Source organism: Cyanidioschyzon merolae, chromosome 1 (assembly GCF_000091205.1).
Source record: "Cyanidioschyzon merolae strain 10D DNA, chromosome 1, complete genome".
NCBI lineage: Eukaryota > Rhodophyta > Bangiophyceae > Cyanidiales > Cyanidiaceae > Cyanidioschyzon > Cyanidioschyzon merolae.
The window spans coordinates 1-11,477 of NC_010127.1; the positions used below are offsets into that span (position 1 = coordinate 1).

The window sequence follows — 11,477 nt, forward strand, 5'->3', positions numbered from 1 at the left end:
CCCCCCATTTCCCCCCATATCCTTCAACTCCTACAAGTCGCGATGCTTATTCTTGTCGGGAATTCTTTTAATGACCCATAATCTCGTTGGCGTTTCTTTTTTTCATGGCTTTTTTTGTGGAATTTTTTTTACTAGGCGATTGCGGACTCTCGCTATCCAGTTATTTTGGAGCTGTGATCGATAGGCAACCGTGGTCACTTGGAATCAACGCGAACTTTTGTTTGGATGCGACCCTAACTTTCGTAGCGATGCTGCAAACAAAACTCTAGCTTACTTGCACCTGTGCCCCTTACTATCAACCAAGTAATTATTTTTTGCAACTCCAGCATGTTTCAGTTCTTCACGATTACCACGCTCGAATTTGTTGGCTTACGTGTTTTTTTATCTCTTGGTTTTTTTTCCTGGCCTCTCTTTGTCAACGACTGGTTATCTAGCCTTTCTTGTACTCCCGTTCGGGGATATGTCTTTGTGCTGATTTTCATCGAGGCGCTACGCATCCTTACCCATGGGCTACGGCTCGTCACTAATTTTTTATCGATTAGGGTGCTGTGAAGCGATTGGTTTCGGTCTGTGTCTTTTTTCTTTTATTGTCATTGCCTGGTGTGAGCCCTGTTTTTATTTCCGGGGCTGCAATGCCAAAGACAGCATTCGGCTTGGACGTTTTGGTTTATCTGTTGGCTTGCACCCAGCACGCTTTGGGGCCCCGCCTGGAGAGCCCAGACTCCTCCGAGCACCCCCATGCTTTACGGGTTTGATGACTTTACCTTCCTATGACAATTCGTTATCTGGAACTGGCGATCTCTTTGTTCGGTGCGTCCGTACACTTTTGTCGTTGCATGTTTTTGCGCCCAACATTTGGTGTTCGCAGCACTAAATATATGCATTTTTCTGTTGCAGATCATATCAAGCATGTCGTACGTTCCGCGGCGTATATTCAGTATAGAACGTCTTCTCATATTCATCATGGACTCCAACGCATTGCGCTCTCTTTAATGTTTCTGCGCAACAGTGTACGATTGCAGTGCTCTGCGGAACGATACTGCACTCGCGTGTACTACTTTGTTGTCCATTGGCTGCTATTGGAACTTTTACGTATGTCGCACTAGTGCAGGTATTGCATCGACTGCCATCGACTCACCGATGATCCATATTGCTTGTGTTCCGCTTTCCACATAATCTCCATCGTAGGCCTCTGGAATCTGCAAGAGGGACAAACTGTACCACCAGGTATCTTTTGCCTTTCGGGCTTCAGATGCCAATCTCTGGAATAGATATCGAATTCTTCGTGGGCTCCTACTCTATTTGAGACTGTATATACTCAATAACATACTCTGTCACCCTTTTCATGGGCAAGATAACGCACACTACCATACCGCTTAGGAAAATGTGTGGCAGCAAATATGAGCGCCCAAATTCACAAATGAACATTCAGTACAGGCGTATACTTTCATTTGCTTGTCATGAAAGCCTTCATCACCATCGATGGATCTGCCTCCCTGGCCGCCGTTTCTCGAGAATCCGGAATCTTTGCTCTGATTCCGGTATCCTCTTCCAGAGATATCTCCATCTCTGCTGTCGAACTGGATCATCACCAGAACCTCCTTTACATCGCCAGACTGCAAGCTGCTATCCAAGTTTTTTCGTTTATGCTCGATGCCAGGCTGCTATCGCTGCACAAGATGCCTGATCATGCATTTTCAAGTGGCTACCGCTATCGATCCAACATCACCATTCCAACCATCATGAAGCAGACAGACAAGCTCTTTTGACCACTTTCAATATGCCAAGTCTATTGACTATGACAAACTACTGCATTAGCGATCCATTCACCTCATCTGCAAGCACCTACTTCATGGCCGCCACGAATGAAGCGTAAATTTGCTGTTCCGCCCGTCCACGGCTGGTACTATCTTTCGGCTATCATCATGACACCCGCGGTATCCTTTCTGCCTAGGGTTGCATCTAAGTTCCGTCGCACCGGTGCTCGCAAGCGTGCCAGAGCCCAACGCACGCCATCCCTTGCGACGCATACTACCCGAAGAAATCAACTCTTGCACCGTCTACAACGAAGAGCCCCGATCACGCCGGCTATTCTTGCCTTCCGTCTACACTCAAAGCGATCCTGGTCGGCACTGCAGGGTCTCGCTAGTTCAGGTCAGCATCCAGGTTGGCGTCGCTTATTAAGATCATGTCTGCGAAAAGCACCTCAATCCTTTACACTATTAGTCGATAGCCCCCGCTAAGATATAGCTGCGATGTCCATCACATGACGAAGACTTCGGCAACTATGGAAATCGTGAAGCTTGAGATCTTTTTTATTCGTTACATCTTATTGTGCATCTCGGTTTTTTTCTTAACCGAAGGACAAGTGTCCATTCATCAGCAGTAGATTCAATCATAGGGTATCTCGCAACGAACTTGCACATAATCGATAGGTACGGTTACAGAAAGAAAGCTCTCAGGTTGCCTTCAATTCTAGTCGCCGTGCTGCGGTAACTTTCACTTTGGCTAGATTCGCCCCCTGGATCTCGCTGTGCGCTCTATCTTGCCTCTACGCTTTAGCACGCTTGCGGCATGTCCATGGTCTTACAGCGTACTTGCGCCCTCTGCTTGGAGTCATTTTCTCGACAACAAGCCCAAATCCGGGACTGCATCCCAACAGTGCGCTACAGTCGATTTTGTACACTTTTTGTCCAACAGACAGCAGGTAAGAGTCTCAGAACTTCTGAGACGACCCTTCCGCATTTGGAGCAGGCAACATGCGCTTTCGATGCTAGAGCTGTACGTGCGCTGTGAGGCTGGTAGCTCTGCGACTTTCTTACTCAGCGACGCTGCTGCAGATGAAATGGATTCAGTGATATATACGCTTACCCTAGGAATACCGTATTCTGGTGAAATGTTCAGTTGCACGGATAGAATTGCACTTGCTCTGGAACTACTATTCGTGGGCAGAATCCATGCTAGTACACCAATCCTACAATGATTACATCCCTTTGCGTCGTCGCAGCAAAACTCACTAGTCGCTACCTGTGCACCGGGTTTCCAGGGCAACGAAGGCAAAGGTTTGCAACCCACCGACGTCGCCGTAAAAGCAATATTCATAGGCACGCTCGTGCTCATAGGAAATCATTCCTCTACGTTCCGAGAGAGATTCCCAGTCCAGTCGTTCCATGTGTATCGCCTCTGAATCACGGCCCATGGGCAAGATTTCAGAGTGCTCTCCGCGCACATCTGTAGCCGCATTCATTCATTCGTTCGTTCGTTCATTCATTCGTATTCACCGATCTTGTGTACATGTCTGCAACATTGTCATAACAGAGGATCAGCATAGACATGATATAGACCTTAAACGACGTAAACGTCAACGCGCATACTCAAGCAGAAACTGAAGCTGAACCCGAAACCGATGTTGACGCACTCGCAGACACCGCCGCAGAAGCTGTCGCAGACACCGTCGCAGAGGGTGTCGCTGTCGCAGCCACGGGACTCGGAGTCGGTGTTGAACTAATCACGACACACTGGTTGTTGATGCACTCCTCGTCAGCGCGGCAGCAACGCATCTTGTTCACAAGGTTATCCGAAGGGATCAGGTACGTCCCGCATTGCTTCGTAGGGTCCTTGCACACACAAAATGACGGCAGCAGCACCTGTTGTTGTTGCTGCTGTTGTTGCAATTGTTGCTGCTGTTGCAGGTTATTGTTGTTGCTGAACGGGATGTACGTGCAGTTCTGCGTCTCGGCGTCGCAGCACTCGGGGCCGCATACAGTATAGCTCGAGTTCGATACGTTGCTAGTGGTGCCGCTCAGCGAGTTCGACACAAACCCGTAGGTCTGGCACACGTACTCGGTAACCGGCTGGAAGCACTCGTTGCCGAGCCCCAGGCAGCAACCCGCCTCCAGACACTGCTGCGGCGCGTAGCTCGTGCGCTGCGTCCCGTGCTGCTCTCCGTACAGGAGCGTGTTCAGCAGACGCACAAACTGGTTGTTGTTGATGTTATTGTTCAGCTGCTGGTTCTGATTCACCGCGTTCGTGCACGGCTGGCGCTCAAACTCACCCACCGCGCACGTCTTCTCGGGCTGGAAGCAGTACGGGTTCGACGCAAAGTCGCTCTGCTGCTTGCCGTTCTGCACCCACTGGTTCTGCGCCTGCGAGTCGTAGCAGCAGCCCTGGGCATAGCACGTAAACTGGTTGATACCCGCGTTACCACACGGCTGGCGCTGCGCTCCCGGTGATGGGCAGACGGGCACCGGTGCCTGCACCTCCTGCAGCGCTACAGAAGCCTGCGGTGCATGGTTGATGTCGTAGTAGCACCAGGGCGCGAGGATACCGTTCGCTGTGGGCTGCCAGCAGCATCCCGGTATCGCAGTGCACTCGTCAGGGTAGATATAGCTCCAGCCGCAGGGGACGCGCTGCGTCACTGGAACAGCGCTGCACGCCGCTGAGACGCTCTTCAGGGTGCACGCGTTGGTCTGGGCGTTGAAGCAGCACCCGACTTGCTCGCATGCGTCCTGGTTGATGTACTGTCCCGGGGAACCGCAGATCTCATTGGTGCACACCGGAGTAGATGTAGGCGTTGGCGTCAGTGTGAACGTCGAGGTCACGGTTGCTGTTATCGTAGATGTAGCCGTAGATGAAGCGGTTACCGAGGATGTTGGGGTCGATGTCGGAGTTGGCGTTGATGTTGGCGTAGGCGTAGGGGTAGGCGTAAAGAACGTTTCACTCAGTGCGAAAACATCATTGAGATAGCCAATGCTAGTGTTTGAGTAACCCAATCCGCCAAATAGGATCGGATCTGTTCCACTGGTGTTCCAGAAAGCTGGTCCTGCTCGACCGCCAGGTACAACACTCGAGCCGGACTCGTTCAAAACTCCATATACTGCTAAAGAATCAACCGCTGAGCTTCCATTGATCCACGCCCACTGACCAAGTGTGATATCAAATACCCAAAGATCGTTCAAAAAGCCAAAGGATGCGCTCGTATTGGCGACTCCCTCACCGCCAAACAGCTGTAGATTACCCAAAGGATCCACAAAACTCACGCCTGAGTCTCTTGCACTAGGGTAACTGGTTGGGGAGAAAGCACCGAGAGTTCCATATGATCCTGGATTATTAATAGTGGTATTCCCTGTGATAAAAATCCATACGGATTGGCTTATATTGTAGACCCAGAGATCATTCAAGTCCCCTTGCCCTAGTGCTGTGCTGTTTCCGTAGCCATAGCCACCGAACAACCAGAGATTTCCTTCAAAATCTGTCCACGTATGCGAGAAGCCGCGCGCACCTGGAGCATTTGAGTTGCTCGCCACGCCAGGTGCACTATAGTTACCAGGCTGGTTAGCAAGTTGTGATCCGCCTCTGTATGCCCATTCGAATGTACCAGGGTTGAATGACCAGAGATCTGACAAATAATCCAGCTCATTATTTCTCTCACCACCAAACAACCAAAAAAGACCATCCGCGCCCCGCCAGAATGCCGCGCTATCTCGGCCTCCGGGATTGTAAGAGGGAAGGGAGACGTCTTTCGGCCCGTAAACGGGAGGAGCATCTGTTGTTTCGCTCCCGCTCACCCAGGTCCAGAATCCGCTCTCAGTATCGTATAGCCACATGTCGTTAAGCGCACCGAAGCTCGAATTCACATCGTAACCGTCGCCACCAAACAACCAGAAATGCTGCTCGTCCGCCTGCCAATATGCGCTTGCATAACGACTGCCAGGTATATTGGCTGGGCTGCTTATGCCGAGTGTGCCATATACTCCTGGTTGGCCGGCTTCTGCGGAACCTCCTATCCACGTCCACTCGAGCGAGGTCAGGTTGAAGCTCCAAAAATCGTTGAGGTAGCTCTCTGATGTATTTCCAATCCCAAAGCCACCGAACATATACACCAAACTCGAACTTCCGACCCAGGCTGCTGAAATTTGACGTCCACCAGGAACACTCTCTGGAGACGTCTGGTCCAACGATCCATACTTGCCAGAGTTATCTGTACCCGTCTCTCCACCTATCCAGGTCCAGCTAACCGTACTCACAGGCGACAACGCAGCTACAAGCGACACGGAAAACGTCGCCGCCAACAATAGACAAACAGCTACTCCCAGGGCACGTACCAGAGAGCGAGCACGAAACATCTCGTTCGACGCTCTCTCAGTCCAATAAATACGGATATTTGTTCTTTCTCGAGTGAATATATCTTCACTATTGTTTTTTCGTTATGGCCAACACGAACGTAACCGCCGTGTGTTGTGAAAGCCAGAACAACAACGCACAACGTGATAGCGCCAAAAACGCGAAACGCGCGCGCGCACTGCAGAGGAATTTGAATTGGGGTCATCATGATGCGATGAAGAATTCACGTTGATGTCGAGACTGGAGCGTAACGGACGTAGGGAATTCGGGGTACATAGTCCGAAATATCCAAGTTGAAAGAGGTACTAAAAACTATATATGGGCTAGTGGGATTTCATTCGAATGAGTAACTCCCGAGTACTGCTCCTTCCAGGTGCGAGTCAGCAGGGTTCTGCAGGTCACGGCTCTGGGTAAGAAGGATAGCGAATAACGAACTATCGGTTGCTGAGGTTCGTCTTCCACCTGAAAGGCAGATGAATCTCTAAGGCGTATTTTCTATTTTATATTTTAGGGAGACGATTGTAGTGGAAGTATTCGGTGTTAGATTTATTGTGTTGCAGTCCTGTTCTCGTGGTGACAGCCAAGCTGAGTAGTTGGGAGGTTTATGTAGGTCTGTACCATTGGTATTTGTCTTAGATAAGAAACATTAACTAGTGAGCTCCAATATTTCTATTGCGAGGAATACTAAACAATATTGCTCGCGAGGAATGTGGTCTCTGATTCGGGACCCTCCCTCGTTGCTCGAAAACACCCGCACATGTCCGTACCCATGCTTCAGCTATCAACCCACGAAGTGGGAACTCGTAAGTCACTTTTTCATCTAACCTTATTCGGCGTAAGCTTTGAGCATGTATTTCAACTGCCGCTGGCAAGCCTTGCATCACCATGCATTTGCAGGGCTGGCGCAGACCAATGATCCGCGTAGAATACTTTCACAATCGGAGACTTCCTCACGTTTCACCCAATTTACCGAAAAATCCTCCGTGGAGTGTATTTTTACATCCCCGCCCCGGAAAGAGAGCTCTGTTGCTGCAGATGACACTATCTACATGAATGTCGGCCTCGATCCGTAACCCGCCAAGGGCGTCATGACACCAATGAATATCCATGCTCGCATTTCGGAGTGGGAACTTGTTGAACTTTGAAAATGCTCTAGTCTGAATTGGTCTTTTGGCAGCAGCCAAGATAATGGTCCAACGTCTGGGGGCTCGAGAACTGAAATCAGATCATGTTTGCCTGCTTGATCAGAGTCGCTGAATGTGTAGCTGCTTTTTCAAGACGGTGCCTAGCATCATGAACAATTGTATTCCCAGAGGCGTCGTTCCGTAACTGTTTAGTTGAGTAGCGGGCAATTTATAAGTACCATATACACCTTTGGCGATCCGACAGTCTTCCCAGCAGGATCCACGAAAATCTCGGCATAGTTATCGAGCAAACAGCGAGAGTTGGCGACCAAGTCTACGGACAAATTCTGTCTCGAACTTCAACCGTGCTCAGGCAATGATGCCAGCACCTGTTTCGCAATGTGCTTTTCTTACAGCACATTGCCCAGTACATATCCTTTTTTCTTGAACGCTCTACCCAGACATATTGCCCTGGATTCCTTGTTCTCTTTTGTCCAATGATTCTCGGGAGGCACGATCACCGGCTCTGTCAGTGAGCGGAGCCATGATCCATTCCTTGGGCCTCTCGCATTGTTCAGTGTTCGATGGCTCGCTGCTACGGCTTCATCGGAGTTTATTTGGATTTTCTCGCATGCGAAGGCGCGTTCTGGAGTTTAGAGCTTCTTCATGCTACGATCTAGCTTCTGAAATATTTTTCGCAATCTAACCTGCGGGCTGCTTGCGTGGTTCAGCTGCTTACCCTACAGTATCCAAAGAAAACAGAAAACAGAAGCTAAATACATGCTCGCAACTAGATATTCGCAATTTATCCCCCAGAGTAGAAGTTGAAAGCCGAAATCAACCTTCAATTTGACGATTCGCCTTCTTGGCAGAATCTACCTCGAAAGGGTAAAATCTGTGGAGATGGTACATCCCGTTTCCTCGCCGTAGTGGCGGTGTTCAAACACGACCCACGTTGCTCCTCTTCGGCACCGCTTTCCCAGTACACACGGGGAAGGCTGTGTTGGTCAGCACCGTGCCGTAGTAGTCTAGCTTCTTCTAGCCCGCCACTCGATGGCTGTCGCTCGGCTGTCGCAGACTAATGACATGTCCTAGCGCACTGCCCGGAAGGTACGACCCACTAATATAACATGAGAGACCGCTCTGCAACTCGTAGAATCCATTCAAATTCGGAAGAGGGCACTCGTAGCATCCCCTGTACCCAGGCAGCTCCTAGGGACCAGGGAAATCCTGATTCCATGCATCTGTCTCACGGCCGGAGCAAAAGAATCGGATGCATTTCATATTCACTACCAGGTCCCACGATGAGATTCAACAATAAATGTCCCTAATTCTGAACGCTTTCGCGTACACTCCAGAGCGGATACGCTATATGCAGTGGCCGCACATATGCTCTACACTCACGGACGACCGATTTTAGCATACTCTGGCGCATTCGATGCGAAGTAGGTCATAGCTATAGCTACATTAATCACTATTGCAGTACGCTTCATGACTCGCGGAGCGATTTTGGTTCACCACGTCAGGAGGAGTGCCCTCTCACCCGATCACTATCCGAGTATGACTGTGGCATGCCGTCTCATCCGTACGCTGTTGCTCCCACATCCGCCCTTGACGCAGCGCTCTGCGCTCCGAAGCCCGCATCTCATTTTCATCACTAACAAACCTTAGACAGGGGCCAAGTAATTCGACTTGAGGCTTCGCCGCCGCAACGCCTGGTCGATCAGATCAAGACTCAGTTCGTAAAGCTGATCTGCCTTGTCGATTTCGTATGTTGGTTCAATAACCTGCGGTTTCGTCTTCTCTCGACCTTCCGTATACTTGCCACGCCACTGATAATACGAGCCCGAGTCCGAGAACTGTCCCTGGGTCGCCACTTCGGCTACGCGGCGGCCGGCCTCATCATTCGGAACGTATTGCCGAGTGATGTACTTCTGAAGAATCGGGAAGAATACGTAGCGGAACCAGCCACGCTTTTCGCGGAAGAGGTTGCTGTCGGCGACACATCCCGGAAAAATCGCCACAGAGGTCACCCCGTCGCGGCCGTATCGATCACTAAGCGCCTTCATTGTCAACACGTTCGCGGCTTTGGCGTCTTTGTAGGCTTTTGTGGGCTCAAACGGGCCACTGTCCACCATGCCCGTCGTCTGCGGACCAAGCCCCGCGGCTAGACCAGACAAATCACCGAGACGAGCCTGCGGGGGGATCTTTCCCGGCAACGAATTCGGCGAATGGGTCTGAGTCGTCAGAAACACAATGCGCCCGCGCGATATTTTCAGCTTCGGCAACAGCTCCCGACATAGAAGCAAATGGCTCAGATGGCATACCTGCATGGTTTTCTCGATGCCGTCCACCGTGAAACGCGGTTTCTTGTCCCGCGGATGCCATATTGCGGCATTGCAGATCAGGGCATCCAGGTGATCGACGCGCGCCACACTCGATAGCGCTCTCACAAACTTCAACACAGAGGCGAAATCAGCCAGATCACAATGCAGCACTGTATAGGCGTCCTTTGGAAGGTTTACGCTGTTTGCTGCGCGCTCCGCCCGGTCGACGTCACGACATGCCATGACGATGTGCCAGTTGCCCTTGTTGATCAGAGCGCGAGCTGCATACAGACCAACTCCAGAGCACGCGCCTGTGATCACGGCGATCTGCGACTGTTTCGGGCCCATACGAAGATGCAGCATACGATGCCGGCGCGCTACAGGCGAACGCTGCACCACCTAGGGCAGCGGATGCTGACAGTGGTGACGGTATCGAGCTGCGAAGCACCCGTCACGTGCGGTACGCCGCGGGAACCGTGCACGAGTTGCAGCGCGCGCGCGCGAAAAATGTGTCTTTCCTAGTACAGCGGAACAGAAACGAAAAGAGCTTGCATTTTCTTGGGATAGATTCTCTCCGATGCGGAAGCTGTCGATCGTTTCAACAACAAGAAACGTTCGCTTAAGTATGCGTATCCAGTCAAAAACCTCTTTTGCGTAGCGGCACGAGTGATCGCCCGTCAATTGCCCAGAGTCCGAGCTAAATCTCCCGTAGATTGTCTAGCGTTCAGCGCAACTAGCACAAGCGCTCAATGCCTTTTCAGAAACTAGGCAGAACTCCGACCATTTCGAACAACAACTTCACCAGTACGTAGTGCCAAGGGTTCCGCAGTGCGGCGCTCAGAGATCACAACGATCGTAAATGGACTTCACCACAGCTCTCCGACGAATACCGTAGAGGAGGCATAAGGAAATTTCCTACGGTGCTCTGTATTTTTTGCAAACGTCTGCACGTCAGTTGGAGACTTCATGTCTAGGGCAGGTCATTCGGCATTATTGTACACCGCGGGCGGCAGCGTTTTTTTCAAAGGCATTCGTTGTTCGCTTTGTCGCTTCCGGGCTCGATGTTCGGGTTAGGCTCTTGAAACTAATCTTATAGAGTAGATCAGAATACAGTATGTGCTTTTGGCGGATGCCTCGGTCAAACGGAATGCTAAGTATAGACACTCTATGTATGCGATGCCTCTACCAAGATCACCGGATCCGGGAGAGTAGCAAGCACCATAACTTGGACAATGACGATAGCATGCAAATGGCTTGAACTGCCATCAGTACCAGCCTATGACGCAGGATCGAAGCACAATTCAGGTCAGTTCCTCATTGCAGCGTCCGTGCGGCATGCATAACAAGCATCACGAACAAACGTATATACGAGTTCAGGAACACTAACGTACCTTGTGTGGTTACGATCAATAAAACGAACGAAATCCCTAACGAGAAGATTGATGCATACCTCATCCAGACAACCGTAAGCCGCAGAGAACGCTACGCTTTTGATAGAAGCGTCGAGGGGTTTCGTGCCAGGCCCAACAGCTCCATGTATGTCAGGGCGGTGCTGCGATGGGCAGTTGCGTCGGCACCAGCGACATAACCTCTAGCAAGAGACTGCTCTACGTGAGTTTCCGATCTACGACACTTGACTTCCGCTGCAGCGCGATGCGAACACGCATGTGCCAAGGCGGTGCGTGGGACACGTGTCTTTCATCAATCGGGGAGGCGTCTCGCGCGGTGCACGCATCGCGCCGGTGAGCGCACCTGGGAGATCGGGCAGGCATGAGACACGACGTGTATGTCGCCGTTGATGGGAAACGTGATCTCGTTCAGAAGCGTGTTGTTCAGCTGTAAAAAGCTTTATTTGCGTTGGGGTCATAGCCAAGTGTAGTTTTCAGTCCATTTGTGTTTCAAA

At 50.8% G+C, this 11,477-nt stretch overlaps 1 protein-coding gene across 1 annotated transcript, besides 2 other annotated features; it reads right to left on the reverse strand.

Annotated features, from left to right (window-relative positions):
* Positions 1 to 3,374: 3,374 nt before the first annotated feature.
* On the reverse strand, positions 3,375 to 6,125 carry CYME_CMA001C (similar to trefoil factor; the record flags this gene model as incomplete). Its single annotated transcript, XM_005534957.1, has 1 exon — positions 3,375 to 6,125. The coding sequence occupies one exon, from the start codon at positions 6,123 to 6,125 to the stop codon at positions 3,375 to 3,377; it is 2,751 nt and encodes a 916-aa protein (XP_005535014.1).
* Positions 6,126 to 8,913: 2,788 nt separating this feature from the next.
* Positions 8,914 to 10,291: a sequence feature (pseudo-gene of NADPH:protochlorophyllide oxidoreductase).
* A 312-nt stretch (positions 10,292 to 10,603) lies between these two features.
* Positions 10,604 to 11,477: part of a sequence feature (repetitive element) that runs on past the window's edge.